The sequence below is a fragment of the Plasmodium fragile genome (assembly GCF_000956335.1).
Source record: "Plasmodium fragile strain nilgiri unplaced genomic scaffold supercont1.130, whole genome shotgun sequence".
In the NCBI taxonomy this organism is placed as follows: domain Eukaryota; phylum Apicomplexa; class Aconoidasida; order Haemosporida; family Plasmodiidae; genus Plasmodium; species Plasmodium fragile.
In genome coordinates this window covers 8,157-27,251 of record NW_012192710.1, presented here as the reverse complement: position 1 = coordinate 27,251, position 19,095 = coordinate 8,157, and the positions used below count along the sequence as shown (strand labels likewise).

Below are 19,095 nucleotides of genomic sequence, written 5' to 3'. Positions count from 1 at the left end.
ACTCATCGCTCATGCGAAGTGCAGTGCTTTTCCGCCCGCGTGCGTGTTGTTGTTCCCCCCCGCGTGTGCGTTGTTGTTGTGGTGATGGCGGCATCCACATTCGGCATTACGGTCAGTATTCGTACGTATTCGTGCTTTCTCCCCATCGGTCCTTACCTGTCGGTCCCTGTGGTGTTTCCTTTGCTGTCGGTGCTACCGGTTTTGCTGGCGCTTGTGTTGCTGCATTGGAGGCGCGTTCCTGTCCGTTCTTGTCATCCTTCTCTGCAATAAAGGGCAAAAATGGGAATTACAAGGGTTAGTATGTACTTTTTGTGTTCTTGCAAGGACACAGGAATGAACGTTGTTCACATATCTGCATCTTGTTGCGCGTTGCTCTTTCCTATTTACGTCGCAATATTCCTTCGTTCTTTTCCCTTTTCTTTTTCCTTCTCGTCCCTTTACTTATCCGTTCTGCTATGTTCTAATCTGTCTAATTCTGCCCCAAGGTGCCCTGCCTTACCTAACTGCGCTTTCTTCACCTGTTCCCTTTTTTCTATGCTGTCCGCTGCCTGTTTCCCGATTTCCGTAAATAGTTCGTTGATTCCTTCCTTCAATTCATGGACTATCGGAGCAATCGGCAGCCCTTGCGTATCCTGTATAGTGCCATTCCCTAGGATTTCGTCTATGCTCCATGCGTCCTGCCAGCGCGTCGTGCACAGTGCATGTCCTTGTACTCTCGTTATTGCCTTTTTGAGTGTACTATTTTGCCCTAACCATTTCTTTACTTCCGCATTTAACTCAAGGTCCCTTATTTGTACATCCGAAGATATGTTTCTACCACATGTTCCCTTCTTTATTAAACCTGCCGGAAAACTTCCTGGCCCAGTGTCCATTTGTTCCATTGAGTACCATGCATAAAATATTCCCCACCTACTCCTGCACACGGATTCGTGTAATACTTGACTGAACATATGTACTATTGCACATAGCAAGTGCGCCCTTATTCTTTCACTGGTGTCATCTTCCCGCTGTCGAGTACTTTCTGTACTAGTCCACCCATTCATGAAAAATAAGGCCCCTACCATCAGTACGCATACAATTTTATCGCCCACCGTTTGTCCTACTCCGCGCACACCGGCGGGGTAGTTCTGGTGCTCCCATCCTTTGTTATCACAATTCGATGCATACAGTGTTATATCGTCGCGCTCCATGTAGTCCACAAATTCCGCCATGACCTCTTTAGTCTTGTTCCACACCATGTCCTACAATGTAAGAGAAACACAGGAAATATGTACATGCGCATGTGTGCTTGAATGCTATGTGCCCCGTTACGCGTCATTCTCTCGTGTACCAATAAAACCGTAGCACTGCACGCGCCGTGTTGCTGTTCTATGCATGTATGTGCCTACCTCATACTGGTCCTGATCCTCAATCCCGGCGGCGAGTACCCATTGCACCAATGCATTCGCCAAATCTACTGTTCCCATATTGTTACCATGCACTGAAATACAGGGTACCGCTCGAAATACCTATACATTACTATTATTCGTATTCTTTTTATATTACATGAATTCGCTGTTGCGTCCACTGGTAGTCGATAATGCTGCTCCTTTGTGTGTGCACGGCTGCGGGCCGTGCAATCAAATATTCCATAAAAAGATAAAAAATGAAGCACACAAACATAGAAGGAAGAATGTACAAAAACACAAAATGTGCATAGGAATTGCAAATACAGGGCACAGGGAAGAAACAGAAAAGAAAACAAAAGAACGAAAAAAAAAAGACAGACAAAAATAGAAAAAGGTACAGTACACTACCGTACACACGCAGCACCGTCATGAATATACACCCCCCCCTTTGTACACCGGTCTCCACTAAACGCCTGCACACACACTGTGTCTCTGTGTGCGTACACCTAAAAACGAACAAGAACATCAATTTCTTCTGCCGTTGTTGCCGCCGTGCCTGCCGCGGCTACGTCGTCGAATCGGTCTTATACTCAGCCACGTTTGCTCGGAGAGACAATCTCCCGCCTGCGTACGCGCGGACAATCCCGTTTACCCGGCCACAGTCGCTCGCAGAGACAATGTGTACCTTCTTACACTCGGCTACTTCGTCGAATCGGTCTTACACTCGGCTACAATGCGCTTTACCCGGCCGCGCTTGCTCGGAGAGACAATGGCGCCTCCTGCTTACACTCGGCTACTTCCTCGAACCCCTTCCTCGAAGCTTCTTACGCGTCCGCGTTGTTCGACGCGTTTGCTCGGAGAAACAATGTGTACCTGCTTACACTCGGCTACAATGCAGGTTACGCGGCCACGTGTGCTCGGTCACGCTGCTCGGACAGACAAGCTGTCCTTAGACTCGAATGCGTAGTCGCGTTCTATATGAGTTCTGCACTGTGCCCTTAGAATGCACGTGCGCATCTTTTAATAATGAATGTCCCATAAAGGAGAATTGTACCCCGTTCTATTATTCATTTAAATCTACATTTTATATGCATGTAACCGGTACGCACCTGTGGCTATGGTCATGTTAAAAGAAGTGGACTACATAACAACAAACAAAAAAAAACAAAAGCACAAGTAAGCAGAACAGAGCAGAACAAAAAAAGAGACGGTATAGAATAATGCAAACCCGAAATATATGATGTATATCACATAATGAAGTAAAAGTGGTCTACGGTCAGCATGCGTTATGTCGCATGCATATGCGCCGTCATACTAATGTCACAGTTGCAATAGGGCATCCACATATAACTCCTTCTCCTGCAAACTGCGTTCGACTTCGCACTGTTCTATGACTAATGCCAGGATCAGTATCCATATTTTAGCGGTTAACGGTGTGTTCATATGAGGTGGCTGATGCAGTTGCGTCCGTGGTATATCTCTCACTCTTAGCATGTGTTGTGCTGCCATTACTTTTTCCACTTCTACGTCTGTGTCCACTGCAGGTACTTCGCCTTTTCCCCGTACTGTTTCCTCCTCTACATTATGCAACAAATGCTTGAACCACGCCTCCTGCCTATCTACATTCTTTTGCCGATGTTGCTGTTCGACCCACTGTTTCCAGGCATCTGTTTTCATTTCCACACATGCAGTACTTCTGTGCTCACCGAGGGCACGCTGCCCGGATACTTCGTTTGCCGCAATGTGCTCGCGCAGATATTGTTTCCATTCCGCTTTTAATTGCAAAAACCACGGCTGCGTCGTGCACTCCCGCAAAAGGTGCTTGTTGCGGTCAATCCAAGGGATCCAGTGATTGTGATCGGGGGCCGAATTCGCATCCGCACGAAGTGGACAGAGGACGGAGTCATGTGGTGGACAACGGTCCGTGGCCAATTCTATAGTTTCCATACAACTCCATGGATCGGGGTTATCTTCGTTAGGTGGAGAACGGGCCGTTGCTAACTGTATGGTTTCCATACAACTCCATGGATCATCTTCGTTAGGTGGACATGGATCCGTTCCGTCGATGTCCGTGGGTGGATCGACGGTGGAGGAAACATTGTTCCGTGATAAATCCTGGTTTGTGATAGGAGCATCCGGGGAACTACTATGCCCGTGGGTGCCCCGAATAAACGCGTCAACGAGTATCTGCAAATAGTCGTCTTTGACGTTTTCCCACTCGGCCGCTTCACATTCGTTGAGCACTTCTAGATGTAGTTCGATGATCGTGCGCTTATGCACGCGGGGTGGGCGTTGTCCGCGGCGTTCGGCAGCAGACGCAGGTTGCCTATCCCTAATCATCGTGTGACCGTAATCGGGTGGCGGCTCGCCGCGTTGTAGGTGTTGCAATATTTCTTCGTCGAGTGGCGGTGACGGCACGTCACGAACGGTTCGATAGGTGCGTCGTCGTTTGTCGAGGTACGCAAAATACTAAGCACAAAAAGGGGGGTAAAGAGGAGGGTGGGCACGGTAGCATAAAAGGAATGAATACGGGTGTAGGAGTATATTGGTTCAAACGATCATGTATTGGAGCCGGTAGGGATGTTCTGAGGTATGAACATCCTGCACATGCGGGATTCCGTGATTGCCATATATACTTACTTTCCAGAGGAACAACGCAATGAGCCCAATACCAACAACCGCTGGAATGAGCGCGGGTACATATTTGATAAGGTCATCCCAATTCCATACGGGGACTTCAGGAATGGGGAGGATGCCAGGATCATCCGTCTGCCGTTTATCATCATTCTTCCCCGTGTCCAATGTTCCCGAGTCTTTGGCCTCAGTCCCAGAGACTGGTCCCGAGGAGGACCCTGTTCCCCCTGAGGGACGCGCAGGGCCCGGGGGAACCGTTTCCGGAGAAGCGGGGGTACGGACGCCCGGTACGCCGCCCAGTCCAGGGACACCAGGCACAATGCCTCCAGCACCTGGGACAGACCCGTTGGCTTCACCACTTATACCAGGGGTTCCTTCAGCTCCTCCTCCGCCGCCACCCCCAGCTCCAGCACTGGTTTGTCCTCCTGCACCCCCCTGAGTACCAGCAGAAGGTGCACTACCTGGTATCTGGGCGTCGCCGCTCGTGCCGCCACTACTACCCGATTGATCTGGGTTCGGATTCGGTTTAGGTTTGGTTGGATTGAGAGGAGGGGGGTCATCATTGCCGCCGTCGGCGCCGGCACGTCCACCACTGTTACCGGCTTCTCCGTTTTCACCTGTTGGACCGGAAGGACCGGGTGCACCGTGCGCATTCGTAGAAGAAGGAAACGATGGAGTCGTCTGAACATTGTCCTTCTCAGTGTTTGCAGCAGTGGAAGGAGCAGCCGGTGGTCCCCCTGCTGCCGCAGGTGATGATGATGGGGTTGCTTCTGGTTGTGCAGCTTGACCTGGTGCTGGTGCGGCCGCCGGTACCGTCTGCTCGGTGGACTCTGTAGTCGTAGGGTCACTGATACCTGTAAATTGAAGGAGCGAACAGAACATAGAAGGAAACGGAAGTGTTTCTGGGATGCATGGTGGCCGATGGTGAGTCCTGCGGTCAGCGGACCACGGTCGGGTAACTGCGGTTGTCCGTCCTTTCACGACATCACCGTCGCTGGATGGTTGTCCACACGGTCAGTCGGTCAGCTACACGGTCGGCACCTTGGGTGCCACGGGGACGGCGGCAAGCGTTGGGGAGACGGTGGTAGGAGACGGACGGTGGGGCATGGCACGGAGGGTAGGGTGCCACCCCGGGGAAAAGACTCTCTCTTTTTGCCACACAACACACAACACACACACACAGTGTGTGTGTGTCTGTCTGCATCTGTGTCGACGTTTACATGCCGCGGCCGGGCCGTCGATCTGCGCATCGCATTCTCATTGGACGGTTGGTTTCTGTCGCTCCGTGTTGTCTCTCTCCCTCTCTCTGCGGGAGCTGTTGTTTTTTTTTGTTTTTTGCTTTTTTTTTGTACAGTGGACCACGTAAAGTACTCTCCCGTAGTGATCAGCGCAGGTTGGTGGAGGATTGCACTGTCCTGCGTGGAACTCAGTCCAAATGCAGTGCCTGGAGCGCACGCGGGTGCTCTTGTGCCTGTATTACCATTGCCGGGGCACTTCTTAGGGGTCTGCGGGGTAACAATAACCATAGTAACACTGCCGTGGCCGCCAAGGCTATAGTCAATAGGATCGGCCTGTACTTGTGGCTTCGAGCCCAGTATGCTTGATCCATCCGTGTTCTCATTGCAAGGTACTCCTTCCTTACCTGTCTCAGGTGTCGTGGTTCCAGTGCCTTTGTCAGGTGCCTGGGCGCCTGTATTGCTCGTACTTGTGTTATGCGTTTGTGGTGGTGGAGGTGGGGGTTGTTGTCCAGGTCCTGGTCCTTGGCCCCCTACTTCCCCTGGTTGCCCTGCGGGTTCTGCCTGGGGTGAGACGGGTGCTGGTGATGGCTGCGGTGGGTCCCCAGCTTCCTCTGATCTGCCTGCGGGTGCTGCTTCTACCGGTGTTGTGGTTGCTGGTTTGGTAGCCGCCGGCTTGGCCGCTGGTGGTGTGGGTGCGTCCGGCTTCGTTGCTGCAATGAGGACAACGGAAGAAAGGTGGTCGAAAGATGATAAAAAAAAAAAGGACACAAGTGGTACAGAAAGAAGGGGCGAGTCGGCGTTAGAGAGACGGCACGGTTCGATCAGGTAGTGGCCGGGTAGGTCGGCTGCATGGATCGAGGTGGACTCGGTGGACTGCGATGGACTGGGTCAGGCGGCAGCAAGCGTACGGTGAGGTGCACGGCGTACTCGGTCGACTGAGTCGTGGTGGATGGTAGCAGTACACTTTTATGTTGTCGCCGTCATCTCGTCGCCGCGACCGCAGTCCGGTCCCTTGCCGCTACCACTCCCGTCGTGGCCGCTGCACTCGGCAATTCTACGTTGAGCGCTCAACCGAAGTCGGGCAGCGAAGAGGGTTCTGTTGCGCACCGCTGTTCCCCCGTGCGTTGTTATTTGCCCCGCGTGCGTTGTTGTGTTGTGGCGGCATCCACATTCGGCAGTACGGTCGGTATTCGTGTACGGACGTATCGTTGCCGGCCGTATTGGGCCATATTCGTTCGTCCTCCCACTTGTCCTTACCTTGCGATGCCTCTGATCGTGTTTTCCCCGCCGTTTTGGCGGCCGCTGCTTGTGCAGCGGCATTCTTCGCGATTACCGGCTTTAATTTCTCCTCCACGTCTGCGATTTTCCCCTTCATGTGTTGCTCTATCTCGGCATCCTTTTCTTTTTCTGCCTCTTCCACAGCAGGGTACTGGGGTGCTGGGTCAGTGGACCCCCTCAATTGGTCCTCCTCCTTCTCCATTTCTTTCTTCACGTCTCCCAAAATGTCTTTTACGTCCTGCCTTATTTCATGTTTCGTGTGGTTGTCTTTGTCCTTTTGCTGTTCCTCCTTTCCCGTTCCGACCTCTAGCTTTACCTGTGCTCCCTTACAGCCATCGCTTATTTGTTCCTTCTCAAGTTTGTCCTGCATCTGTTTGTTCTCTTGTAACCATCTCTTCATCTGATTCCTCATGGGCCAGTACCCTAATTTGATATCCTTATACTTACCGCGCTTACAATTGTTTTCCCCCAATTGTGTTTTTAACTCATCCCAAATTATTTGTGTTGTGTACCATGCATAGTATGTACCCCAGTGACCTTCGCATCCATAAATCCATAGTATCTCTTGGTATATATCCACTATTGTACACCATATTAAGCCCTTAATTTCTCTATCGTTCTTGGAGTTCCCCTCTATGTTAGCCTTTACTGCACTACTCCACGCGTTCGCAAAGTATATCGCTTGCGTCATTAGTCTGCATATAACTCTTTCTTTGCTTCGATCCATCCGCCTTGGTGACTGCCCGCTTGTCCCATCTTCTGTTGGATGCTCCCAGTATGCATTACCGCAGTTAATAGCATTGTCGTACTCACTGTCATCGTTCATATGCTGAATAAAAATCTGCAGTTGTCTTTGCATATCGTCCCATAACTTACTCTGCGATTAACACAATGCACATATAGCTATGTGGTCGCACACTATTATTCACCAACCGTTTCAATCATCTAATTATATGTGCCCGTTCCTGGCTGTTACATGTAAATGTGCCGTATGCGGTACATATGAAGCACGCACATGTCCGACATGCTGCTGCGCTGTAGTATGCTGCTGTTGTACACACATATATACTGCCGTGTTCACACAGCCGCACTCGGCCTGTATGTATAGGAAATTACCTGAAAATCCCCAGTATCCATCGTGAGGTGCCTAGCGCTCGCATACTTCGCCAATATACTCGCTAACTGTCCCGCCATTCTTGTCCTAGCATAACAACATAGAAAAGATCATGCCTTGCAGAATGCGTATATCGTTCTGCATATCTTTCGCTACTGCATTACTAACAATGTCTACGTATCCAATGTAATCCTGTAGAGTCACAACACATGAAAATTCGTCCTAAGGGAACTCCAGCGTGCACGGTAAGAGACGGGGGTATGTAGCACAAAAAGCATATAATCTCTGGCTACATGTACACTCGTTATTCTTATATTAAGAATAAGGAACACTAAAAACAAAAATAATCAATACGTGTAACAAGAAAAAGACAAATAAGACAGTAATAAAATAAATAAAAAAAAACAAAAAAACAAGGAGCGAAACAACAAAAACTAGAGTAAACAACAAAGGAAAACAAAAGAACGAAAAAAAAAAGACACACAAAAATAGAAAAAAGTACTACTACACTACCGTACACACACAACGCGTCATGAATACCACCCCTTGCCCCTTGTCTACACCGGTCTCCACGAAACGCCTGTCACGCACACTGTGTCTCTCTGTGCGTACACCTAAAACTCCGCAGTAGAGCAACAACATCAATTTGTTCTGCCGTCGTTGCCGCGTACTTGAACCGCTGACTCGGCCGCGTTTGCTCGGAGAGACCAGCGCGTCCGTCGTACACGCGTGGCGTCGTCGAATCGTGGTTACCATCGGCCGCGTTGCTCGACGAGTTTGCTCAGAGAGACAATGTCTCCCTCCGTTCTCTTCACTCGGCTACTTCTTCGAATATTTCTTACCCTCGGCCACTTCGTCGAATCCGTCGTACACTCGGCTACGTCGTCGAATACGTTCACTCGGTGGCAATCCCGTTTACCCGTCCGCGTTTGCTCGGCGAGACAATGTCTCCCTCCTTTCTTACACTCGGACAATCCTGCGTCGACAATCCCCTTTATTGGGCCACGTTTGCTCGCAGAGACAATCTCTCCCTCCTTTCTTACACTCGGCTACGTCGTCGAACACGTGTACGCGCCCGCGTTGGTCGACGCGTTTGCTGGGAGAGACAATGTCTCCCTCCGTTCTTACACTCGGACAATCCTTCGTCGAATCGTGGTTACAATCGGCCGCGTTGGTCGACGCGTTTGCTCGCAGAGACAATCTCCTCCTTCTTACACTCGGTCACGTGTGCTCGGCTACTTCGTAGAATCGTTGTTACACTCGGCCGCGTTGCTCTACGCGTTTGCTCGGAAAGACAATCCCTCCCTCCTTTCTTACACTCGGCTAATTCGTCGAATCCGTTGTACACTTGGCCGCGTTTGCGCGGAGACAATGCTTACTAGGACGCGGCAACAACGGTAGCAACGACGGCAGAAGAAATTGATGTTGTTGTTATACTGCGGTTTAGCCTACACCGGTGTAGACAGACGTATTCATGACGCGTTGTGTGTGTAGGGTAGTGTAGTGTTTATATTTTTTCCTTGCTTTTTCTTTTTTTTTTTTCTTTCTCTTTTTCTTATACTATGCTTTTATTTTTTCTTTTTTTTGCATATAGTTCTCCCTTAGCGCAACCATAAATAGAATAGGGGAGCACTCTAGTGAGCACAAGTACCTATGGTATCAGCAGTGCGCGTAAATATTGTTGTAGACATGCAGGAACAATAATTATTTAGCAAAATATGAACATATTAAGACACAGAATGTTATAAGCGTTACCATTGAATATATGCAGAATAGTAATATTTCAAAGGGTCTGGACAAAGTAGAAAAAACTAATAGAATAATACTATTATGTCCGGAAGGCACCTAGCCCAGGTGTTGGCCGAATACGTGCGGGCGCGGGGTGCACACATGGGCCAGAAGGGTTATGTGGTAACCAAGAGTGACTGGCACGATATTAAACGCAATGCATATTAATTTTCTTATGTATAAGGGGGAGGCAGTTTATGGAGAGCAGCTACGTTCCATATGTGAATGAGTATGGACGGTGCCCGCTGTTATGATAGTGCGGGCACGCCTAGTGCATAGGAATGTATTCAGAGGTGGATTCAGTGTACAGGAGGCCGCGCAAGTTGTAAACTATACATACATATAGATGTGATATATTAATTGCAGGACAAACTGTGGGAAGATATAGAAACGGAGTTACAAGCATTTATAGAGCATATAACACAAACGGATACGGAAGGTTGGGATGCGAACTGTGAGAATGCGTATTATAACCACGAGAGCAATCCTGATGGTAGACCGCGAAAGGTAGAATACGCGAGAGACAGAATTATGTGCAGACTAATGGTAGGAGCATTATATTTTATGAATGAGAAAAGTTGGCATATGTCGGGACGGAGTATGGGGGTCAGTAATGATGATGAAATGAAGGAATATGTGAGATGTGCCATTGTCAATATGTATATGGAAATACTGAAGGAATCATCATGTGGTGGAGAATGGGGTTTATGGTATGCCTGGTACACCATGAAACAGATGGAAAAAGGGCTACAGGGTGGTTTAATAACCAAAGGTAAATGTGGGCATGCAGTGTTTCAAAACATACAAACAAAGGAATTCGACATGGCACACAAGATTCAGGCATGGTTAAAGAAAAACAAAGGCGTGACTGACAAAATTGCACGGCCCGAAATACAAAGCATATGTAACAAAAAATTAGAAGAACTTGGGGCGGCCACAGCGGGTACACATGCCATGGATGAAAAAATACAACTGCAGCCACAGGAGAAAACACTGATACAGACACTAGGCCAAGAACTGAAGACCATAGTTGAGCAGGTAAAGACAGAGGTACTGCAATGGGCGCGGGAACATGGAGCATCCATAGACCCAAGCGAAGAGGACCCCAGTAGAGGTCCTGCGAATGATGATACTGTGGCAAAAGCACCAAACTCTGTAAAGAGCGATAAACCAGCAGAATCCGGCAAAGTACACGGCACAGAATCCCAAAAACCCGCAGCTACTGAGCCGGCTGGAGCATCACCGGGACAGGCAGGTAAGGACCGATGGGGAGAAAGCACCAACACGGCCACATACAGATAATAAGACCCGCTACGTACCGTATTGCTCAATATGGATGCCACCACAACAACACACGCGCAACGGCCACAACACCCACAACGGCGGAACAGCGCAGCAAACGACTTCGCTGCCTCACTTCGTATGCCCCACTTCGGTTGAGCGACGAACGTACCGTGCAGCGGCCACGAGTGTAGACGACGGCAGTGGTAGCGTCGGTCACTGTGTAGACGAGGTCTGTGTGTGCGGTGGCGGAGTCACAGTGGTGTGACAGTGGTGCGTGGGATGGAGCGGCGGTTACGATGGCAGCGAAGCGTGGCGACCATGAGTGGAGTGCACGGAATTTATGGATATAAAGGGATTATATGTGGATCGTCTATTACAGAAGTTTTAGAGAAGCTTTGCGGGAAGAGGCAAGGCTGGAAGGTGTTTATACGTTGTTGTCCTTCAGGGGGGCTGTCACTGTAGATGATGTTGTAGGTCGCCCTGCATCCCTATATCCGTTTATGCTATATACTACCTAGCACATGATGCTCTTATCGTGTATATAAGTATAGTGAGAAAAAGGGGGGATGTTAATTCAGAGCCAAAGTTGTGGAAGTGTTAAATAAAGAAAAATAAAAGAAACAAAGGAAGAATATTATATTATATGAAAACAGTTGTCACATGTTGCATCCATAGTAATCATCATGTAGTGTTTGTTACATGTAGGATATGAAATAATTGTTCCTTATATATGTGCAATATAGGGACACGTTTCCCCTTTTTTCTTCTAAAATGGTTTCCTCCTCCATAATATCAAAAAATACATGATCATATGAACAAACAATACAACATCAACACAAACTATGTATATTCATAAGAGCACAAACAACATTATAATGTACAACACGGAACTATATGATACATGCTACAAACGACAACATAAGCCACATCATAGGTGCGAACATGCAACATCATGACACACATCAATCTGATAGGTATGCAACAAAAATATATTATTGTTCACTATGCACTAAAACACGCAATAATCACGTCTTCTTCGATTCTTTATTTACTTCTGCTTCGTTTTTTTCCGTTTCTGTGGGAGCTTCCTCCTTCTCCTTCTTCTTCCAAATTTTATCCAATAAACATTTCCCTGTTTTAGAGCAGCAAAAACATATTAGCACGCAGCAATACACAATTACAATCAGTACGAAAGCTCCATACGTGCCCATCAACATCCACAAACCGAGTTGTGCTCCCTGCGACATTAACGACGTCTGCACGATGCTTTGTGCTGCGGGCGATATAAGGAATGTATACAGCACTGTGGCCACTACTATGAGCCCCAACCATACCCTTCTCCACATTTTACAACGTTTGCATTTCTTCAAACCCCTTCTACAACTATTCCCTGTAGTTCCATCGTGCACTGACTTCTTTTTGTGCTGTGGCTTGTTTACTTTGTCCCTGGACTGTAATTTTCTCCGCATGTTATCGAACATCGTGTTTGTCGCCGGACTACCCGTCGCACAACCTTCGTAGAATTTACGTTGACCCCGTTTCCCTACATCCGTTCCATCACTCAATGACACGGTGGTCGTTCCAACGGTAGTTCCATGTACCATGTCAAATTGGCTGGTGCCATTAGCCGAGGATGTACCTAGTGTGCTTGCCTAACGTAAATAGAAAGAAGGGGAATATATGGGATTGTTATGGAGTATAGAATGATATAGAACGTGAAAATAAATGGTAGGATGGTTTACAGTTGTGTTGCAGGAGTCAGCAGCTTAACACAATAAATGTGGTAAGTCACCAAAATACAGTTGTTCGTAGCATACACCGTCAGCAAATTGCCATAAGAAATGGACTAGTATAAATATAGAAAATTTCACAAGCAACATCATTCTGTTTTTTCTTTTCCGTTTAGAAAATGGTAGAAGTGGCGATATGTTGTTTATATGTATGAGTTATGGAACTATTATTCTGATCTTCCACATCCAGGTGTATAGATTAAGCGCGTAATATTTCTTCCTATTGGGCACTAGTAAATATTGATAGAATCAATTGTGTATGAGGTTTACTATTCTTACCTAAGTATGTACATATGATCTCAAGGAAGAATTCCTATGCACAATGCTACAAATACAACATGAGGAACGTGCGAAAGGAATGGATAAGAACCAGTTGTGGATACATGCTGTACGACGTAAAAGTTGACTAAAGGGGTCAAATATTTTTCACAAACCTAACACGGGCTCATGAGCGCTATGTCGCCGTGTTAACGGCGTAATAGGAGCAAATTGTATACACCGGATTATGGAATTCCGCAAGTGGCATAACACTTTACTATTTTTAAGCTAGGTATAATGGTGAGGAACATAGTAACAACAGAATAAATTAGACCCCTTTACAAATGGAAACGACGAAAATTTGTTTGCGATGTATAGCCGTGGGCTCAAAGTTTGCTCGCATCAGTGTTTTGGGGGGGTTTGTTATTGTCACGTATTCACATCATTATATATGTATCGTGGCCGCTTATTATTTATGGGAGTCGTCATTTATATTGTTCTCAGATTTATTACGCGCAGTGATAAATAATAAATGTGAACATATTGTTTGCAACGTTTTGTGTACGCATACCGCTCCTTTTGCTTTGACAAAATGCGAATTGATTAATTTAAGCGTGTGAGGCATATATAAATAACGGGTACATGTAGGGTGAAATTGTGGGCTGAGTGTTTCAGGTTTCCGGGATTGTAAGATTTCAGGAATGTGAGGTTCCGCAATCCGGAGTTATGATTCAGGATTTTCAGCTATCATGATTTGCGAGGTTCCGGAATCCGTATCTAGCATTCAGAGTTGTGGATTCAACCTTAAGGATTTAAGTTTCGCAGGTTAAGAAGTTTTAGGAGGCTTAAGGTTTTTAGGGCTTGTTTTTTTTTTTTTTTTTTTAAATTAATAAACCACTGACCAGTATGAGTATGGGAGTATGTGAATATTAGCGCAGTATTATGTATAAAACACTTATGTACGAAAGGATCTAATATGGTGTCGCACAAGCCCCATCTCAGTTGCCTCAATGGTACGTATGTCAGCATTCATGGACTTACGTCTCTAGTGGGTTTTTTTTCTTGTTTTCTTTTTTTCTTTTGTTTTCGTTGTCCTGTAGTCCAAATAGTGTAAAATTCAGGTGTTACAGCGTCCCCGCCTCCTTTTGTTTTGGTGGGGCGGACGACCATTGGACGCAACAGTGGAATGGCGAATGGCAATGGTTGTTGTTCCATTTTCCACTCGGTTATATTTGTGCGTTGTGTGTGAGCGTGTGGTGTTGCGCACTTACATTCCGTAGGAAAAAGGCAATGACCGCAATACCAACCACCGCTGGAATGATCGCGGGGGTGTACGGCTTAATATCTTCCCATGTGAGGCCGGGCGGAACGGAAGGGATGTCAGGGGTAACGGCTGCATCTGCACCACGTCCACCACTTCCACCAACGGCAGCACCGCCTCCTCCACCACTTGCACCTCCCTTTTGTTCCCCACCACCAACTCCATCCGCCAAATCAGCATCACTGAAACTGCCACTACTGCCCGATTGATCTGGGTTCGGTTTAGGTTTGGGTGGATTGAGAGGAGGGGGGTCATCGTTGCCGCCGTCAACGACGGCATCCTGAACACCGGTACTTCCTGGTTGATGATCCTCAACTTTTGTGTTTTCAGTATTTCTACTTTCCCCATCTGCAGCCTTCGTTTTGGAAGAATCACCAGCGCTATCTGTGCTTTTAGTGTCAGGTACCACTGCACTCTTTGTCGGCTCATTGCTTGCTTCTTCAGTTCCTAAATGGGTATCAGGGGGAAAAGGGAAAATGTAGAAAGTTTCGAACCTGATGTTTTTGTCGGTCGCTGATGGTTGGCTGACGACACTGTCCGTCGTTGGTTGGTTGCGTGACCATTGGGCAACGCGTGGTTGCGGTGCATCCCTCGTCCATCTTGTGCACCGCGTGCCCATTGCAGCAATATATAAATGTTTTTTTTGTTTGCCCTTTTTTTCTGTTTAGTTCCTTTTTTTTATTTATTTTTTCTTTCCTTTTTTCCCCCACAGTCTCCAACATGTGTGTATACTTTTCCTTTTTCAGGTGCCTTACTTTTCTCCTTCTTCTCTTGCTCCTGCAGTAACTTATTAATAGTATCCATACCAACTCCACCAGTGGGATCATAGGTTGTGGTGGTGATCTCAGTTGTTATGACTGCAGTACCAAGTAGAGTTTCAGCAGTCTTGCTTTCAACTACTTTTCTCTCTTTCTCACCTGGTGTCGGCGCGTCTACCTTTGGGTTGTGCTTGTTTCCATCCTCGTCCACCTTAGGTCCCGATGTGCCGGCTGCGGATGCTGGTGGCTCCTTTCTACTATTGTTCCCCGGCGGTGATCCTTCCTGTTGTGGTGAAGGTGGGGGTGGTTGTCCAGGTCCTGGTCCCTGACCCGGTCCTTGTCCTTCCCCGCCTGTTCCTCCTGTGGCCGATGGGGGTTGTGGTAAGGCGTCCGGTAACCCCTCATCATTCCTACCCTTGCTATCTGGTCCGCTGCCTGCCTGTGGTGTGTTCTTCTCAGGAACAACCGCCTTTGGTACTTCTGGTACCTTAGTTGGTGGTACTTCTGGTGTCGTCGTTACTACCTGCCCGTTACTGCTGTCTTCTTTCTTTTTGTTCTTGTCCGTCCCCGCTACAAAAAGGAGAAATATGGTAGAAAGATGATACAAAAAAACAACACAAGTGGTACAGAAAGACGGGACGGCACGCTGTGGTGTGGTACGGTCGGGTCAGGTAGCGCCAGGGTAGACGCCGGCTCGATGCAGTGGGTCGACGCAGTGGATCGAGGTAGGACTCGGTGGAATGCGTACGCGGTGAACTGGGTCCGGCGACAGCAAGCGTACGGTGAGGTGGATACATGGTAGCAGTACACGTTTATGTTGTCGCCGTTATCTCGTTCGCTGCACACTCTTCTACACGGGGGCCGCCGCCGCTCAACGTCAACGAAGTCGTGTCCTGTGCTGTTGTGGCTGCCGTGTGCGTGTTGTGGCATCGTTGCGTTCTTGTTGCGGCATCCGTATGGTTTACATGCGGGCCGTAAGAGGCCGTGTATGCGTATGCCGCCGTATGCGTGTCGACCATGTGCGTACTGTGCGTGTTCTTATTGCCCGTATGAGTAGAACTCTGTTGCTTTACTCTTCTTACCCTTCGCGTCCTCCTGTTCTGCATCCTCATCTTCGTCATCTCGGGCCTCGTCGCCCCTACCGCTTCCGTCGTGGCCGCACACGCACACCTCGACTCAAGCGAAGTTGGGCAGCATAGTGTGGCAGCGCAGCCGGCTGCTGTGCCTCCGTTACGCATGCGTTGTTGGTGTTCCCTCCGCGTGAGCGCGTTGTTGTGGTGGTATCCATATTCGGCTGTAACGGTGCCGGCCCTGTCCGTGCGCAGTCGTATCGGTGGCGGCCGTATAATACGTGTTGGGCCGTGTTGGTGCTTTCTCCCCTCGGTCCTTACCTGTCGGTGCCTTTGATGGTGTGGTCGCCGCCTTGGTGGCGGTCTGCCCGTTTTTGCCATCGTTCGCTGCAATAAAGGCAGATATAGGAATTAGAAGTGTCAGTATGTACTTTTTATATTATTCGAAGCATACAGAAACGAACGTTGTTCACATATCTCCATCGTGTTTCGCATTGCTCTTTCCCTGTTACTGCGAAACTGTCTGTAGTTGTGTGCTGTGTACGTATCCGTCCTGTTTCGTTCGAAGCTGTCTCATTGGACCGCAACATGCCGTGCCTTACCTAACGGTGCCTTCTGTGCTCTTGCGCGTTGTACCAGGGTGTCTTGCAGGGGTGTCGCGATTTGCGTAAATACTTCCCCCAGTCCTGCCTTCAAGTCGTGGACTATCTGAACAATCTGCGAGCCTGGCGTATCCTGTGTATTCCCAGGCGCCAGGATGTCCTCTAGTTTCCATTTGCTATCCCACTTTGTCCCGCATTCTGCATCCCCTTTCATCCTTTGTATTGCCTGTTGTAGTCTGCTATTCTGCCCTAACCATTCTTTGACTTCTGCATTTAAGTCAAGTGTTCGCATCTTCCCATGCGCAAATGTTTCCTTACCACATATGCCCTCCTGTACTAAACCTGCGGCCCATCCTCCGGTCCCACTGTGCATTCCTTGCATGCTCTTCCATGCGTAGGATGTGCCCCGCGCACTCGGACACACGTATGCGTCTAATACGGCGCTGAACATATGTACTATTATGCATCGTAAGTGCTGCCTTATGCTTTCACTGATTGGATCTTCCGGCTGTCGAGTCATTTCTTTAATAGTCCACTCATTCATGAAAAATAAGGCCCCTACCATCAGTACGCATACAATTTTATCCCCCACCGTCTGTCCAAAATAGATGTCACCGTGGGTAGGAAAGTCGGGATGGTTCCATCCTGCGTTACCACAGTTCGATGCATACTCTAGTATAAACCGCTCATCCATGTAGTTCACAAATTCCGCCATGACCTCTTTAGTCTTGTTCCACACTGCTTCCTACAATGTAAGAGAAACACATGAAATATATACATGCGCATGTGTACTTGAAATCTATGTGCCCCGCTGAGCTTCAAGCTCTCGTGTACCAATAAAGGCGTAGCACGGAGGTCCCCGTTGTGCTCTTCTATTCCTGTATGCTCCTACCTCATACTTGTGCTGATCGTAAATCCCCGCGTCGAGTACCCATTGCGCCAATGCATGCGCGAAGTCTGCCGATCCCATGTTACTACTGTTCACTGAAATATACGGTACCCGTTATAAATATCTATAGACTACTAGTATTCTTATTCTTGTTATATTACATGAATTCGCGCGTGCGTCCAATTTTAGTCCCTAATACTGCCTATGTCTGTCTTCACTGCTGCGTGCCTTGCAATCAAATATTCCATAAAAAGAGAAAAACATAAGCACATAAAGATAGAAGGCAGCATGGACCAAAACCAAAAATGTGCATAGGAATTGCAAATAGAGGGCACAGGGAAGAAACAGAAAAGAAAAAGAATGAAAAAAAAAAAAGGACAGGAAAAAATAGGAAAAAAAAAAACTACTACTACTACACTACCGTTCACACACAACGTGTCATGAATACGGCATTCTACACCGGTCTCCACTAAACGCCTGTCACACACACTGTCTCTCTGTGTGCGTACACTAAACCCCTTGTACACTAAAACCGCAGTATAACAACAACATCAATTTCTTCTGCCGTCGCTGCCGTCGCGGTCACCCCGTTCTCCGTCAACGCCTCTCCGTCAACGCCGTCTCCGTCAACGCTTCTCTCCGTCACCCGTCTCTCCGTCAACGCCTCTCCGTCACCCCGTCTCCGTCACCCCGTTCTGCGTCAACCAAGTCTCCGTCAGCGCCTCTTCCGTCAATGCCTCTACGGGTCACGCGTCTCCGGTCAACGCCTTCTGCGTCAACGCTTCTCCGTCAACGCCTTCTCCCGTCACCGCTTCTCCGTCAACGCGTGGACGTCACCCCGTCTCCGTAGCCCCTTGTCCGGGTCACACCTGCTCCGTCACGCCTCTCCCGTCAACGCTTGTGTGTCACGTTGCTCGGAGAGACAATCTGCTCCGCTTTCTTACACTCGGACAAGCGTTCGTCGAATCCTGCTTACCAGGCCACGTTTGCTCGGAGAGACAATGTCTCCCTCCGTTCTTACACTCGGCTACTTGGTCGAATCCGTTTTACACTCGGCCGCGTTGTTCGACGCGTTTGCTCGGAGAGACAATCTCTCCCTCCGTTCTTACACTCGGCTACAATGCGGTTTACGCGGCCGCGTTGGTCGACGCGTTTGCGCGGAGAGACATTCCTCCTCCTTCTTACACTCGGCTACCGCGTCGACTGCTGCTTACCAGGCCACGTTGCTCGGAGAAACAATCCCCTTCTTCTTACACTCGACGACAATGGTTTACGCGGCCACGTTTGCTCGGATAGACAATCTCCCGCCTTCTGACGCGCGGACAATCCGGTGTACCCGGCCGCGTTGGTCGACGCGTTTGCTCGGAGAGACAATGTCTCCTCCTTTTTGCACTCGGCCACCTCGTCGAATCGTGGTTACAATCGGCCGCGTTGGTCGACGCCGTGTGCTCGGAGAGACAAGCGCTCCTCCTTCTTACACTCGGCTACTTCCTCGGACAATCGGTTTACCCGGCCGCGTTTGCTCGGACAGACAATCTCTCCCTCCTTTCTTACACTCGGCCACGTCGTCGAATGCTGCTTACCAGGCCGCGTTGGTCGACGCGTTTGCTCGGAGAGACAATCTCTCCCTCCGTTCTTACACTCGGCTACAATGCGGTTTACGCGGCCGCGTTGGTCGACGCG

At 48.6% G+C, this 19,095-nt stretch overlaps 4 protein-coding genes across 4 annotated transcripts; 1 reads left to right on the top strand and 3 right to left on the bottom strand.

Moving 5' to 3' along the window:
• Positions 1–112: 112 nt before the first annotated feature.
• AK88_05425 (uncharacterized protein) lies at positions 113–1,466 on the bottom strand (the record flags this gene model as incomplete). Its single annotated transcript, XM_012483027.1, has 3 exons — positions 113–261; positions 500–1,241; positions 1,389–1,466. 3 exons carry the CDS (start codon positions 1,464–1,466, stop codon positions 113–115), a joined length of 969 nt encoding a protein of 322 aa, XP_012338450.1.
• Positions 1,467–2,708: 1,242 nt separating this feature from the next.
• Positions 2,709–7,397, bottom strand: AK88_05424 (uncharacterized protein; the record flags this gene model as incomplete). Its single annotated transcript, XM_012483026.1, has 4 exons — positions 2,709–3,857; positions 4,029–4,876; positions 5,503–5,970; positions 6,518–7,397. 4 exons carry the CDS (start codon positions 7,395–7,397, stop codon positions 2,709–2,711), a joined length of 3,345 nt encoding a protein of 1,114 aa, XP_012338449.1.
• A 2,586-nt stretch (positions 7,398–9,983) lies between these two features.
• AK88_05423 (uncharacterized protein) lies at positions 9,984–10,742 on the top strand (the record flags this gene model as incomplete). The annotated part of the gene is made up of 1 exon (XM_012483025.1): positions 9,984–10,742. One exon carries the CDS (start codon positions 9,984–9,986, stop codon positions 10,740–10,742), a length of 759 nt encoding a protein of 252 aa, XP_012338448.1.
• Positions 10,743–11,749: 1,007 nt separating this feature from the next.
• AK88_05422 (uncharacterized protein) lies at positions 11,750–17,493 on the bottom strand (the record flags this gene model as incomplete). The annotated part of the gene is made up of 7 exons (XM_012483024.1): positions 11,750–12,376; positions 14,044–14,540; positions 14,849–15,421; positions 15,934–16,026; positions 16,243–16,308; positions 16,524–17,268; positions 17,416–17,493. 7 exons carry the CDS (start codon positions 17,491–17,493, stop codon positions 11,750–11,752), a joined length of 2,679 nt encoding a protein of 892 aa, XP_012338447.1.
• Between the last annotated feature and the right edge of the window lie 1,602 nt (positions 17,494–19,095).